Source organism: Loxodonta africana, chromosome 19 (assembly GCF_030014295.1).
Source record: "Loxodonta africana isolate mLoxAfr1 chromosome 19, mLoxAfr1.hap2, whole genome shotgun sequence".
In the NCBI taxonomy this organism is placed as follows: Eukaryota; Metazoa; Chordata; class Mammalia; order Proboscidea; family Elephantidae; genus Loxodonta; species Loxodonta africana.
In genome coordinates this window covers 7674362-7690606 of record NC_087360.1, presented here as the reverse complement: position 1 = coordinate 7690606, position 16245 = coordinate 7674362, and the positions used below count along the sequence as shown (strand labels likewise).

Sequence of the window (16245 nt, the reverse complement as noted above, 5' to 3'; positions counted from 1 at the left end):
TAGAAATGTGTGGTCATCCTTCCAGAAGAGACCCTGAGCCAAAGAGCACCCTCCGTTGTGCACTTCAACCCCTCACCAGCGATTAGGCCTCAGTGCTACACAATGACCTGGAATGTGTCCGCACTCACCAATACTCTGTCTCCGATTTTGAGCTCTCTCTCTCCTTTCTTGATTGAGCCAGCTTCTGAAAGGTTGGAGATAGATTCGCTGGCAGTTTTTGTAAGGTTGCTGATCTGTGGCGTAGTTGAAGGTTCCTTTGCTGTAGGATGGGATGATTTATGAGGAATATTTGAGGGGGTTGCTGGGGAGGAAGATACCACGCTGGCTGCAGAAGTGGACTGAGGTGAAGTAGCTCTGGAAGCATGAGTCGTCTGCAGGCCATTAGCTTCATCTCCTGCTTGTATGTTCCTTGATAACTTTGAAGGTCGGGTAAATATGCCCTTTAAAGGTTCACACTGGAAATACCGGACTCCTGCCACTGAGCCATCATTTTTGCCTATAGGTTCATCTAAAACGATCCCGGCCCACTGGCCTGGTGCAAACTGTGTTTCTCCAAGAAACTGGATAAATCCAGGCTTATTCCCGTTCACCCAAACTCGTTCCCCAACTCGAAAGTCATCCACAAATTCCTCTTGTGTCTCAGAGGAGGGGGCGCCTGATGCTTTTTCACCGGATATTGTTTTGTCTACCGGAACTACAACTGAAAAACAGAAGAAAGGATCAGAAAAGATTCAATTTCATATTCGAGGAGACAATCCATAGCTTAAAAAATAAACTAGAAGGGGAGAATGTTGACACATCGTAGGGGTGGCAACCAGTATCACAAAATGATTTGTGTATTTTGTTTAATAAGAAACTAATTTGCTCTGTAAACTTTCACCTAAACATAATGAAATAAAAAAACAGACCTAGAAAAATAAAATAAAAGGAACTAGAGGAAGCCAATAGTGCCAGGAGTAGCCCACAACTCTTCTAAAGGGGTTTTCATTTTCTTTGTGTTTTTTTTTTCTCTTTTAGCAAGAAGGCAAAGAGTACATTCAATGTTGTTATAAATCATTGAAACGGCAAGGTTTATTCCTTATTTGCAATTAAGATGGGAAGAAGTCAAAGCAAGACGAAATTAGTCCTCTTCCCCGAGTTCATAGTATAGGCCTGATCTCATTCTTCACTCCACTCCCACCCAGACCATCACGAGCAAATCGCCATTCACCTTTTATGGGCTCTAGTCCTCTATGTGAGCAGTCAACTAAAGCTGACAAACTATGACCATGTGAGCACAGGGATCCACAGTCAGGCTTGATGAAGGAGGGGACTGGGTGCTGCAGCCCCTGTCATCATTACTCCAAGAAAGCCAAAGAAACCCTACTCCTTTGTTAGCAGAAGTGGAAATCGCAGCGAAGAAAAAAAGGCAGCATCTGGCCAAATTTCCTGTTAAAGCAACTTAACTTTGAGCGATCTCTACCCTATGGTAAAGACATAAGTTGTATTTTGCCAGGAAAGTGATATTTACACTGGAAATTCGTTTATGCATTCATCTAACATGTACTAAAAATTCAGTATAAATTTGCAAAGCCTCCATTCTTAACCACTCTACCATTTATTAGGCATATTGTGATCTTAGAATGTTACATGATCAATCTCTCTGAGTTTAATTTCTTCATCTGTAAGGGAATAAAAATATCTTGAGGGTTTTTAAAACGAAGATTAAATAAAATACTGTATGTATTCACTCTGCATGTGTTTACTGAGCTAGTCCCAGGCATTGCTCTGGACAAGGGGACAAAGCAAGACAGCACAGTCCATGCCCTCATAGAGCTTAGCGTCTAGAAGTAGGGGATACACGGTACAGCAACACACCACGTAATTTCAGGTCTAAGTGCTACGGAGAAGACAGAGCAGTCAAGGAAGGCTTCCTGGAGGAAGTGACATCTGGCCTGAGGCCTGACTGACAAAAAGGAGTGAACCATGCAAAGATGGGGGGAAGACAGTCCGGCAGGCTTAGACCAGGAGACAAACAGCTCTTTAACCAACACAGAAAGAGAGATTGCGGAGTTCCCATCTGCGGAGGATTTTTTAGAAGAGAATAGAGGCTCTCAGAACAGATACTAATCTGCCAAAGCCAGGGGCCAGCCAGTCAGAGTTTCACAGTCAGTTCTAGTTTTGTTCATCTACAATTCTCCTTCACGGGCTGCTGCAAGCATGGATCTCTGAAAAACAATCCTTACAAAAGTGCCTTGAATTCCTTGGCAATGATCTAAGAAGGATCTAAGCATGTAACTTTTCATACGAATAAGCTGCTTTACTCTTTAAAAAATATCTAGTGTGTGCTAAGAGCTGTTCGGGACACTGAGTTGAACTACTCATGATCCCTGGACTCAACTACTTTATATGCTAAGGAGGGTGCATAAAAAATGCTGAAAATGAAAAAGGGACAATTCTCAAATGCGGGTGGATTATAACAATAGAAGGCTTGACAGAAGAACTGGCATTGGAAGGAGTCTCAAAAAGGGGAAGGAGAATAAGCAACACCAGTTTTGCCCTGATTTCCCCAAGGCCTGGAAACAAATCCACTTCCAGATAGTCTTTTATCAGTAAACCTTTCCCCTCATCTAAGACGTTTCTTTGATAAAAGCCCAGTTTTATCCCGATACATAAAACATACATAACTTGGGACCCCCAGTTATTCAACAAACATTTACGGAGCTTTTGCTGTCTGCCAGGCAATGTTCTAGGTATGTGGGATATAGCAGCAGTGGGAAAAAATAGATCCCTGGCCTCATGTAGCACCAATGAGCATCTCTATGGAAGAACCTGAAGAAACAATGTTGGATTTAATATATTATGGAGGGTACCCGAATGTCTGGAATGGCTAGAAACATCAGGAAGATATCTAATAGTATATAAATCACCTAAGGGTCCATAAAAGATGCCCTCCCTCCTGTCTCTGTTATTAAAGACCTTAGGTGTTCATTATGGGATATAAACTGAAATGATTGATGAGAAGGTAGAGGACACATGACGAATAGATGGCTAATAACAATAAAAGGCAGGGCTTCACATATAAAACATTTGGCATAAGTTTCCCTCGTTGACTTAGACTTGAGACACCGTACTGCCAGCTGCCTGGACACCAATGGCCAACTTCAGATCAATTAGTGTCATAAATCTTTAAAGCCAGAGTAGTCTTTGTTTTCTCTATCTCTAAACCTGAAGAGGGGAGGGTCCTGGTTGTGTAGTGGTTAAGAGCTCAGCTGGTAACCAAAAGGTCGGCAGTTGGAATCCACCAGCCATTCCCTGGAAATCTTACGAGGCAGTTCTACTCTGTCCTATAGGGTCGCTATGAGTTGGAATCCACCGGAAGGGAAAGTCCTGATGAGTTCAGGGAGATATATGACAGAAAAAAACACTAAAGAAATACCTTAACACTTTAAGGGTTGAACACTGAAGTGCTTAACTTGAAATCTGGTGGTAGCACCTTGCACTAAATCAACTAAATTCAATAAAAAGATAACCTACAAAAAAGTAAACTCTTCACTGATTAAGACATTGGTATATAAAATTCTATGTCTTTTAATTAAAACCTTTTTCAACTGTTTTCAAGAAGACAATTTTTTATAAGCAAAACTTTCAGATTGGAGCGTTCATGTATGAGGATGACTGACTTGCTATTTCAGCAGGGTGAGCACAAAGCATTACCAGCAACAGTTGCCTTCAAGGCTGTACTTCCAGGCTTAAGGATCTTGGTTGGGGCCTTGAGCCCGCTTGGTTTGAGCATACTCATTGTCCTTGCTACGTCAGAGCTGGTCTCCCTTTGCCGGTTGCCACTATCTTCTCCCAAACATTGATACAACCGTGGCTGTTTCTATACTGAAGTCAGTTTCCCGGTTAAATCTGCAGAGAGAAAAACATGAAACGATTTTAGAATCTACAGGAGGAAAAAGGAGAAACAGCAGTTATTATTAAAATAACTTTCACGGTCTAAATTTTTCCTTATATGTGATAGGAAACCACACTGAATCCAGAAATCTGAAATGATCTGGATATTAAAAACAAGAAGATGCTGCTGAGATGGCTTTAACGGCAGTTTATTACCCTGAAAACAAGTAGGAGGGATAACAACATACGCGCTCTCCTTTTAAGGTGTGTGACATTACAAGTTAGCACAGTGCCTGAAACCGCAGGGTCCACAGAAGAAGGCTCAGAAAGATTTGCACCAAACTTAACGCGGGAGGGAGAGAGAGCCTTCATTTTTTACATTATTCACTGCTATATTGCTGAATTTTTATTACCACAAACTTGTATTAATTGTGCCTGTTATTTTTTTCTTTTGAATACAGATTTTTAAATATCTGAAGAATTATGCAATTCACTGTATAAAACCATGGATACCTTAAACAAGTTGTTGTTGTTAGATGCCGTCATGTCAATTTCAACTCACAGAGACTCCATTGACACTGCCCCACAGGGTTTTCTAGGCTGTCATCTTTATGTGAGCAGATAAGACAGGCCTGGTTTAAGCAAGAGCAAGGTTCAAACCTATGCCTGTCCCCAAGAAAGGTGATCCAACTGAACATGGAAATTATAGAACAATATCATTAATATCACACACAAGCAAAATTTTGCTGAAGATCACTCAAAAACGGCTGCAGCAGTATATCAACAGGGAACTGCCAGAAATTCAGGCCAGTTTCAGAAGAGGACGTGGAATCGGGGATATCACTGCTCATGTCAGCTGGATCCTGGCTGAAAGCAGAGAACACCAGAAGGATGTTTACCTGTGTTTTATTGACTATGCAAAGGCATTCGACTGTGTGGATCATAACAAACTATGGATAACACTGCGAAGAATGGGAATTCCAGGACACTTAATTGTGCTCATGAGGAACCTTTACATAGATCAAGAGGCAGTTGTTCGGACAGAACAAGGGGATACTGATTGGTTTAAAGGCAGGAAAGACGTACGTCAGGGTTGTGTCCTTTCACCCTACCTATTCAGTCTGTATGCTGCACAAATAATCTGAGAAGCTGGACTATATGAAGAACGGGGCATCAGGATTGGAGGAAGACTCATTAACAACCTGTGTTATGCAGATGACACAACCTTGCTTGCTGAAAGTGAAGAGGACTTGAAGCACTTACTGATGAAGATCAAAGACCACGGCCTTCAGTATGGATTGCACCTCAACATAAAGAAAACAAAAATCCTCACAACTGGATGAATAAGCAACATCATGATAAACGGAGAAAAGATTGAACTTCTCAAGGACTTCATTCTACTTGGATTCACAATCAACACCCATGGAAGCAGCAGTTAAGAAATCAAAAGACGCACTGCACTGGGTAAATCTGCTGCAAAAGACCTCTTTAAAGTGTTTAAAAGCAAAGATGTCACCTTGAAGACTAAGGTACGCCTGACTGAAGCCATGGTATTTTCAATCACATCATATGCATGTGACAGCTGGACAATGAATAAGGAAGGCTGAAGAAGAATTAACGCCTTTGAATTGTGGTGTTGGTGAAGAATAACTGAATACCATGGACTGCCAAAAGAATGAACAAATCTTTCATGGAAGAAGTACAACCAGAACACTCCTTAGAAGCAAGGATGGTCAAACTACATCTTATATACTTCGGACGTGTTATCAGGGGAGATCAGCCCCTGGAGAAGGACATCATGGTTGGTAAAGTACAGAGTCGACAAAAAAGAAGGCGGCCCTCACCGAGACGGATTGACACAGTGGCTACAACAATGGGTTCAAGCATAACAACAACTGTGGGCATGGTGCAGGACCGGGTGGTGTTTCATTCTGTTGTACATACGGTCGCTATGAGTCAGAACCGACTCGATGACACCTAACAACAACAACAACGAGAGCTTGCAAAACGAAGCAGGGACCTCACCCTCTCATCCTGTCTTACAAGCAAGGGCAAGTGCTGGCAGAAAATCTGGCCTTGTAAGCTTTTCTGTCTGAAGATACTCAGACTGAATAGAAATCAAGCCAAGGCACTTGCTTCATTAGCCTCACTCTGTAGATTTCCATGGTTCTTGGGAGAATCCCAAATGGTACAAAAGGCTTTTAAATAAATGTCCAAAGTAAACCGCGTGGTCTGGGAGAGATTCTAATCAACAGAGGAAGGACCGCTATGTACTTGAAGACGGTGGTTGACAATTCTGACTACAAATACAACCTCCTAGGCACCTCGCTACCTCCACCATCACCATCACTGCCGAGAAGGACGAGGGAAGTGGGGTGGGATGGGATCTGCATGCCAGGTCAGCAGGTTCTCTTTCTGAGTCTGGTTGGAAATCACTGCTGGACTGTCAGCCCCTCACCACCCACTGCTAGTAAGTTTCCAGCTGAGTTATTGCTCCTGCTACTGCCCTACACGGATGGTCTGGATGCTCTCCACCAGATAAAGCCGAGAAAGGTTATATGGGTCCAAAAATTTTGAGGCAAATGGGGATAGGCTAAGTGCAGAAATGACCCTTGGGCCTTGTTATATCTTCCCTTATCTTCATCCTGGTCCAGCATCTTAAAGTATCATGGGCCAAGGAAGTAAGAACAGACAGGGGAAAATATAATGGTGTTAGAAAGGCTATTATGGTGGCAAGAAGAAATAATGAAGTTCCCTTTAAAATAATTCGCTTGGGCAAAACATCAAATTCTTAGGCTTAGGTCAAGTATTCCCTAAAGTAAATTCTGAAAACCACCATGATAAACAATGAGGCTAACTCACAAGGCAAGCCTCAACCAGTTTCAAAGCTTGCAGCCCAACATCATAAACTCACAAAAATCTGATCATCTAAAAACCTAAGATGCCTAAGATGCCAAGAGTATGTGGTTATTATGAACCTAAGAGTAAGCACACACTCAAATTCTGTGACTTTTGTCTTTTAATCTTCATTCCTCTGGTCTTGGTCCATCTGAGTTACTTGAATCCCAAAGCAGGGAACTGTGACCAAGATTTAATGAAGGAGAAGAATCTAGTCTGTTTCAATAACAGAAATAGGAGCCACAACACCAACGTTGTTTTTTTTTTTAATTTTCCAATTTAATTTTCTTCTTCATGCATTATTAATGGATGGCATGTCAGGCTTGCTTAAAAAATCAATTCACTGAGAAACAAAAGATCAAAGTCTTAGTCATGATACCCACAAAACGTAACGACCAGGAAGCAACATCTCTGCATAATGTTTCAAGGTCAGTTAAAGTCATGTTGAAACTAATCAGTTCCAAAAAAGACACGACGAAAAAAAAAGAAAGCTGCTTCACTAATACAGTGAGCATATTTGAATTTCTGATGCACTGAATCAAGGGCTTTGGGCCCAAAATGCAACAAACCACCCTTCTACCCCTCCCTCCCAAAACGTAAAGACCATAAAACACAGAGCCTTAGATTTAGGAATCATTTTTATAGATATTATTATCCCGTTTGAGCCTTACAATACTATGTATTAGTTGCTGTTACTGTTATTATTACCCCTTCCGAACAAGTGAAGAAACTAACGGATTTATTTCCTCATCTCTTAATGGCCTGCCACCTCAAGTCACTCTGCTGAGCAGCACAGACTTGGACACAGGTATGCGATTCCAAAGTCCAAGTTCTTTTTGTTAAACCTAGCATTCAAACTGAGGAGATACCATATGCCAAGATTAAAAATATTACTACTAGGAGCCCGGTGGCACGGTGGTTAAGCACTTGGCGGCTAACAGAAAGGTCGGGGGTTCAAACCCACCAGCCAGTCCACAGGTGAAAAGACCTGGCAATCTGCTCCCATAAAGATTACAGCTTTGGAAACCCTTTGGACAGTACTACTGTGTCACATAGGGTCGCTATGAGTTGGAATCGACTCAATGACAAAGGGTTTGGTTTTTATTACTAAAATGACCTATAGATGTATAGCGTCAAAGAGTTCACAAAGTGCAAATATCAAAGTGCCTTTTTTGTGTCTCACAGCAACTCTGTGAGGGCAGGCGAGCAATTATCCCCACTTATAGATAACGGAGGGTCTGAGAAGTTCAGTGATTTTCACCAGGTCACACAACTAAAACTAAATGAGTGGAACCCTGGAACCTGGTGTGTTGCCTCTTGATAGATTAGCTCTGAAGGAAATCTTCCTACAAGATGGTCACCCACTCATTCAACAAGTATTTCCTGAGAAACTGCTATGCAAAAGACGTTTTTCTATTTTCTCATCGGCTGGTGAGGTGAGCGGGAGGGGAGAAACCCGTGGGAGGTTTGGCGGCAGTAATGAACCCACAATATGTTTGTCTTTGAACAAAGAAAGGGGAGCTTACTAGGGAAACTCAGTAACATTCCCAAAGAGCACCATCACTTCAGGTTTGTGGTCGTGAATTTAAGGTGAAATCCCTTTTCACTGCTTCTAATAACAAGCTTCTGTACCTGTTCAGGCACAGGTATAAAGAAGGTAGAGAGTTGGGTTCAACTATAATAAAAAAAATTGCCAGTAATCTTTAAAAGGAAGGCAGAAGCAAGAGAGTTGATGGTGATGGTAAAAGAGTGATTATAATAGAACAGGGAATCCAGCTGGGCAAAGGGGAAATGACAGGATGGGGGTGACAGTGAAAAAGGGGTGAGGCCAATAGATTAGAGTTCTCAGCAGGGTGATGAGCTGTTACTCTGAGGGCAGTGGATACTCAAAAACTGCACACAGATCTCCTTGGAGCTGGTTAAACTCAGCTGGGTCCTCCGATTCTGCTTTGCTAACACTCCCAAGGGACACTAATCCCCTCCCCTTCTGAGGACTGTACTTTGAGTAACAAGAGGTAAAAGGTGGTGGCCAGAGTGAAACGCATGAAACAGATTTCAGTGGTGGTGATAGCAGGTCTGAAGTCCCTGGGCTGGCCGCTAACCAAAAGGCTAGAGGTTCAAGGTCTACCCAAAGATGCCTCAGAAGAGAGGCCTGGTGATCTGCTCCTGAAAATCAGCTATGAAAACCCTCTGGGGCAGTTTTACTCTGAAACACAACGACCAAGGGGAATGATGTCTTTTTGGCATTTCTCACATTATAAATACACAAAGTTATATTTTATAAACTACAGTCTGTAAATTTGTTAGTGTGATTTGAGAGTCGAGTTTCTGAGTTTACAGAGCTGAGGGTAGATCTCTTAGGTAGTCCTGACAGTGAGATACGCTACCCTGCCAACACGGACTTTCGTTACTATAATACAGAGGCTCTCCGAGTGTGGTCCTGGACTCTCAGGGCACCCACAGACCCTTCCAGGGGGTCAAAACTGTTTTCCTAATAACAAGACGTTATTTGCTGTTTTCATTATGTTGACATTTACACTGACTGTTCAAAAGCAATTGTGGATAAAAACTCTTTTAAAGGTAATGAAATCAAACTGTACAGGTAGTCATCGTATTCTTCACCACCAGCACATGCAGAAAAAAAAAAAAAGCACTTTCACTGAAGAACATCCTTGATGACGCAGTAAAAAATGGTTAATTAATTAAATCTCCACCTTGAATGCATGGGTTTTTAACACTCTGAAATGAAACAGGAAATACATACAGAGCACTTCTGCTGTTCACCGGTGTACGGCCGTCTCAGAGAAAGGTACTTGTGCAGCTGTTTAAGGTTCAAGCAAAACTAACCACTTTTATCATGGCACACTATTTTTACTTGAAAGAATGACAAATTATTGTTACACTTGGGTGTTTGCAGACATTTTCTTGAAAATAAATTACGTGAGCCTGTCACTTCATGGAAAACAACTAACAATATTTGTTTAAGCCTTCAAGAGAAGTTAGACTTTTAGAAAATTTGTATCATCCACTGTGAGCTAGAAAATTTCCAATACGAAAGACTTCTCTGATGAGACTGATAACATTAACAAATATAATTTTTGATACTGTTTAATGAAACGTGTCAACATTTGGAAGAACTCTAACTCAGTGAATCAATATTTTCTAAACGGTATGATGTTACAGAATCATTCATGGGTAAAGGGTCCCTTCAAAAGGCAAGGCAGACCAATGGAATCTTACCTAATAATTAGAAAAGTTCATTCATATCGTTTTAGATTCCACCTTTAAGAAATTATAACTTCCAAGTTCTTAGAGTAGTATCAAAGAAGAAAATAGATAATTATCCAAAAAAAATTTAAAAATACTCTTTTCTTACACATCTGTGTGAGGCCAATTTTCTTCCTATATTTCAATCAAAACAACCTATTACTACACATTAAATGCAGAAGCAAATATGAGAATCAAGTTGCCTTCTATTAAGTCAGACATCAAAGAGACAAAAATGTAAAACGATGCTGTCTTATTAATTTTTTTGTTCTAGAAAACAGTTACTCTTCATAAAAATTATATAACATGTAGTGGGTTTATTACTGTTATTTTTAATGAATTAATAAATATTTTTAAATATTCAGTTTTAATTTCTAAAGTAGTAAATATCAACAGATATAACCCACATAAACAAAAGCTATTTAGAGACTTCAATAATTTTTAAGACTATAATGGGATCCTGAGGGGGAAAAAAAAGTTTCAGGACTGCTGCTATATTCATTCTTGCTTTATATTCTAGCTCACAAAGGTTTAAAACTCCCATTCCATAAGGATTTCCAAAAGCTTGTGCTTCTAACCAAAAACCAAACCCAGTGCCGTCGAATCCATTTCGACTCATAGCAACCCTATAGGACAGAGTAGAACCGCCCCGTAGAGTTTCCAAGGAGCACCTGGCGGGTTCAAACTGCTGGCCCATCGGTTAGCAGCCGTAGCACTTAACCACTATGCCACCAGCGTTTCCCTTATGCCTCTGGTCTGGATATGTATAAACTTGGATGCCAAGTTAGCAGTTCTAGCATTCACTACTACATTGCTACAGCTACAACATTGTGTTAGGGGTTGAGTGATACAAGCCTGAATTTACAATCTATGGGAAAACCAGACGTATGCACGCAGAATTTACAATCTATGGGAAAACCAGACGTATGCATGCAGAATTTACAATCTATGGGAAAACCAGACGTATGCACGCAGAATTTACAATCTATGGGAAAACCAGACGTATGCACATGAGGCAACAAGAAAACATCATGTATTAACATTGGGGTATTTTTATGTGTAAAACAGGCCTTTATATAGGCAGTTATCAGAGGCATTGGTCTTCTAAATCACTGGTTCTCACAATTTCCTCAAGAGCGAGCAGCTTGGGCAACATCGGGCAACTTGTTAGAAATACAAAACACAGGGCCCCTCCCCAAACCTACTGAACCAGAAACTCTGGGAGTAGGCCCAGCAATCGGCATTTCAACAAGCCCTCCAGGAAACTGTAAAGTTTAAAACCACTGCTAAACTACTGGTCAAGAAAAGTAACCTGAGGGTCACAATGAAGTGCCCATGAATCATCCCGGAAACAGATTTCCCAAATACCACTACGAAGCTCTCACTCCTTTCTGTCTTTGGATGTCCACTCGGCCTTGAATGTCCTTTGCAAGTCTAGTTGTTTTCACCTGCTGAAACTTTATTCAAGGGCAAGCTCAGGCATTCACTGCTGCACAGAACCGCCTCCAGGCCTCACCAATGACATTAATTTGTTCATCCTGCATCGCTGTCTCACAGCACCTACTGCACTCAGCTGTGTGTGTGGTAGACTATGGATCTCACTAGACCATAAATTCCTTGAGGACAGGGATGGTATTTTAGTCATCTTTATACTTCCCACAGTGCTTACTAAACAAAACAAATGTGCACAGTATTTTTTTAAGACTCAAATGAGAAAATAGTTTCTAAAATGATTCTTCAAACCAGTTAAGGAGTATCTACTATTTAAAAACTAATAATAAAAAATTACACCCGGTGCTTGCTAAAGGTAATGGAAAAATATATGACAGACTTAAGCTTAAGGAATTTGTAATGTAGGCGGGGAGAGAAGACCCATATATATGAAAAACGCCTGAGAATAAAATGGAATATATAAGAAATACCAAACCATGGGATAATCCTGGAAGTGTTTTAGAAGATCAGAGGACCGAGTAGACTAGGACAGAAAGAAAATGCTTCATGGGAGCCTAAAGTATAAAAAAAAAAAAACAACAATATTTTATAGATGTTGGCAGTCAGGGTTTTTAAAAAGGCAGAGGGAAAAATTTTCAGAAAAGGAGGTAGGCCAGAACAAAGGAAAAACCTGTTGCCATTTAGTTGACTCAGACTCATAGCAACCCTATAGGACAGAGCAGAACTGCCCCGTAGGGTTTCCAAGGAGAGGCTGGTAGGTTTGAGCTGCTGACTTTTTGGTGCGCAGCTGAGCTCTTAACCACTGCGCCACCAGGGCTCCTGACAAAGGAAGAAGGAAGAAATACATGAAGCATGTGACAGAGACAGTGAGAAGCTCAGTGTGGTGAACAGAGGAGTTGTAAGAAATCAAGTTACAAAGATTAAGTGAAGACTCTAAATAGCCTTAGAGAGCAATTTAAGGCATTTACTCTGACCAGCTTTTACTTACTTCACACTTCAAATGAAAAGCCTCTTCAAGATTCTACTGTTACAACATGAACAATGTCTAGAGTTTCCCCTTAAGCTCTATATTTATTCCATTTATTCATTTCAGGTATCTTAACCTAACTAGCACTATCAAGGGAAGGCTTAAGCCAAGGGTTGGTGGCTTTATTCTAGTGGCATCCCAAGCCTTCATTCACTCCAACCATGGGTGCAGGTAACAGGTGGGGGCTGCCAGGGCAGGTCTTAAATTTCAGGAAGAAGAGCCAGGAGCATCAAAGGTTGATTAAAATTCAAATACAAGAGAAGAGTCTGTGTCTCCTCTTAAACTCTTTGGAGAACACCTTAGCAAGGATCAACTGGCAAAGCTCTAAAGATTAAATACTCCTGACTACAAAAGACAAAGCCCAGCCTTTTCCACTACTCTGCAAGGGGGCCGGATATTCTACAACCTACCTTGCCCTTGATACCTTGTGGTAGCTCACCATAAGCTGCTTGCCTCAATCATAAATTGGACTGAAAGCTACATGTTCTAGATCTGCACTGTCCAATATGGTAGCCACTAGCCACATATGCATAGCGTAACTTTTAAATTCTTTTAAAATTAAATGAAATTTAAAATTCAGTTCGTCAGTCACACGAGTCATATTTCAAGGGCTTAATAGCTACAGTGCAACATATAGAACAATATCCATCATCCCAGAAAGTTCCACTGGAGAGCAGTGTTGTACAATCTCTTCCATCCACACTTCCCCAATGAATGATGTCCTTCAAAGTGGTCATCCGAGGAAATTATGTCATTTTATATGATACCTCTTTGGTCTAAAAAATTTTTTTGTAGTTAAGAATTTTTTTTTATTGTGCTTTAAGTGAAAGTTTACAGTTCAAGTTAGTTTCTCATATAAAAATTTATACAGACATTGTTATGTGACCCTAGATGCTCTCCCTATAATATGACGGCACACTTCTTTCCACCCCTGATTTCCCGTGTGCATTCAACCAGCTCCTGTCCCTTTCTCCCTTGCCGTCTCACCTCCGGACAGGAGCTGCCCCTTTAGTCTCATGTATCTACCTGAGCTAAGAAGCACTCTCTTCACCAGTGTCATTTTATGTCTTATAGTCGAGTCAGTTCGGAGTCAACAGAGTGGCCAGGGTCCTTGTCTTCCAGGGTCCCTCCAGTCTTAGTCAGACCATTACGCCTGGTCTTTTTACTAGAATTTGAGTTCTGCACCCCACTTTTCTCCTGTGGTCAAAATGTTTTTTAACGCCTGTTTTAGAAGTAACTTCTGAGACAGTTTGTAAGTTGCACTTTATTGGCGATCAGAAATAATAATAGACACCTCAATCTCTTAAGGTGCCTCATTTGATGAGGCTCTAAAACATGGCTGACTGTTTCCAAAATCTGAATCAAAAGCCCTCAAAAATATAAAGATTTGCAACCACTGAATGTGGCAAAAATGTATCCAAGGCTTATAAGGCGATTCCAAAATTATTCCAAAAATTATTAATGACTATAACTTTTTTTTTTTAATAACTGTAATGGAAACCCTGATGGTGCAGTGGTTAAGAGCTACGCTGCTAACCAAAGGGTCAGCAGTTTGAATCCACCAGGCGCTCCTCGGAAACTCTATGGGGCAGTTCTACTCTGTCCTATAGGGTCGCTATGAGTCGGAATCGACTCGACGGCAATGTGTTTGGTTTCATTACTGTAATAAATAATGAAAACGTGCATGTGAATGTATAAGTCCATTTATTTTTTAATGTCAGTCATATTGCTTTATAATTTTGCTTTCTAAACTATAATATTGCAACATTTACCTATACATAAACCCTCAGAATCCTATACTTACAACACGGACTGTATTTTTAAGCCTCTATCTATCTATACTGAAAGCCCACTTGCAAAATGTTTATCTCTAGAACTTGACAACTCACCCTGAAAAGTCAAAAATAGCTTCTATGCTTCTGTTAAGGGTGATGGAAAAATTCGGAAAGGTTAATGGCAGTAGGTGAACATGATAAACATTCCTGAACTGTACATGTGAAGATGGCAGAAATGGCAAATGTTTTGCTACCTATACATTTACCAAGAGTCCTCTCTTTAAAAAAAAAAAAAAAAAAAGCTACTATTTTGCTTGTGTTTGTGCCTTACTCTCACAAATGGGAGACTCACAGAAGGAGTTCAATTTTCAAGCACCAACTTCAATAAACGAGAAAGAGTTACACACCAGGGCAAAAGGGTTCCCCAACATGGATCATTTACAGTCCCTTCTGGCTCTCTCTTCTCATTAAAAGGCTTATGTTTCCACCTGAAAACAGGAACCTTTGGTGCTAAACATCAACACTAGAGGAACCATTTTTTTGTGTATGACCAACAGGTTTATTTCAGGAGACAAAGAAGCCAGGCCTGAAATAAACAAGAATTTTGAACTCAATATCCTGAGCTTGCGATTTAATCCTGAGAACTGATCTAAATAGCACAGGTGAAAGGGTAAGATTTCAGGGAAGGAAATAACCCTAGAAGATCTACCCTTCTTGGTCTTTGCAAGGAAAAAAGTGCTCTTTACTTCTTGAGGATGTCAGCCTTACCAAAGTTAGGATTCTGAGAAAGAACACTATTCTCCTTTCACCCAAGGGGAAAAAAATATGTTCTATCCTCTACAAAGTCAAGGTTAGATACTGTGTTAGATACTGCAGAGTCTTAAGGCCTGGGAAATATCAGCATCTGGGGTATGTTTTCAGTGCTCAGAACAATTCTAGCACACAATGAGCGTCACAGATATGAGCTACGATTACTTCTAAAGATCCAAGGCTCCCCATTTCCTCTCAGATACAACCTTTCTCACTCCCTACTATCTAAAAAAAAAATGACAAAAAAATCTGTCTTCCATTTTAAACAAACAAAATTCCAGAGGTTGGGTAAACAGTTCAAGGCTACAGCCTTCTCAAAACATATTACTCCTTTTAATAAGCAATCACCTATAAAACTGTCTCATAAAGGTAAGGATATTCAAAATATCTGAACAAAGAAAAAATGTATTAGCAGTAGAAAAGAGTGGATTACTTAACAGGACCTTGAAGGGAAAAAAAGACAGAAACAAACATGACCCCAGTAACTAATGCTAAAGTTTGGAGGTGAAGTTAGTACCAGCTAACACAGAAATTACACAAAGCACAAAGAAGCCATAACTGTTCAGCTGCCCCAGAAACTTGCAGAATACCACATCAAAGTGCCTCTGGGATCACCCCCTTGCCAACACCCCCTACCATTGAGACCCCATTTCAACAACTACCCTTCCATGAAAGAGACCCAGTAAAGGGAATGAGAATTCAAAAGCTAAAGATTCAGCTCTATTCCACCTACATATAAACATATACGTGTGTGTATATACGTATATATACACACACACACATACACGAGTCCTGGTCGTGCAGTGGTTAAGAGCTACGGCTGCTAACCAAAAGGTCGGCAGTTCAAATCCACCAGCCGCTCCTTGGAAACCCTAAGGGGCAGTTCTACTCTGTCCCATAGGGTTGCTATGAGTCAGAATGGACTTGATGGCAATAGGTTTAGTTTTTTTTTTGTTTATATATATATATATATATGTGTGTATATATGTACACACATACACACATGTGTGTATATATGCTGAAAGCAGAGATGTTTTTAATAATAAAAATGTATCCAAATCAGTTAAATATGGTACCCACAGCTAAAATTCACTTTGAATCAGCAATATCAAGTTTGCCAATCTGTACAGGATACCCTTC

The 16245-nt window shown here is 40.5% G+C and overlaps 1 protein-coding gene across 7 annotated transcripts in view; it reads right to left on the bottom strand.

Annotated features, from left to right (window-relative positions):
* The window catches only part of CLIP1 (CAP-Gly domain containing linker protein 1), a 126033-nt gene that overhangs the window by 82585 nt on the left and 27203 nt on the right, over positions 1-16245 (bottom strand). For 6 of the 7 annotated variants that reach the window (XM_064272140.1, XM_064272143.1, XM_064272142.1 and 3 more), the window contains exons 2-3: positions 3697-3891; positions 129-700 (exon numbers count right to left, since the gene is read on the bottom strand). In XM_064272140.1, coding sequence (XP_064128210.1) covers positions 129-700; positions 3697-3781 — 657 coding nt within the window. In that variant the 5' untranslated portion in view covers positions 3782-3891. Of the gene's footprint in view, positions 1-128; positions 701-3662; positions 3892-16245 lie in introns of those variants that run through there. The other variant, XM_023539246.2, reaches the window with a different exon arrangement.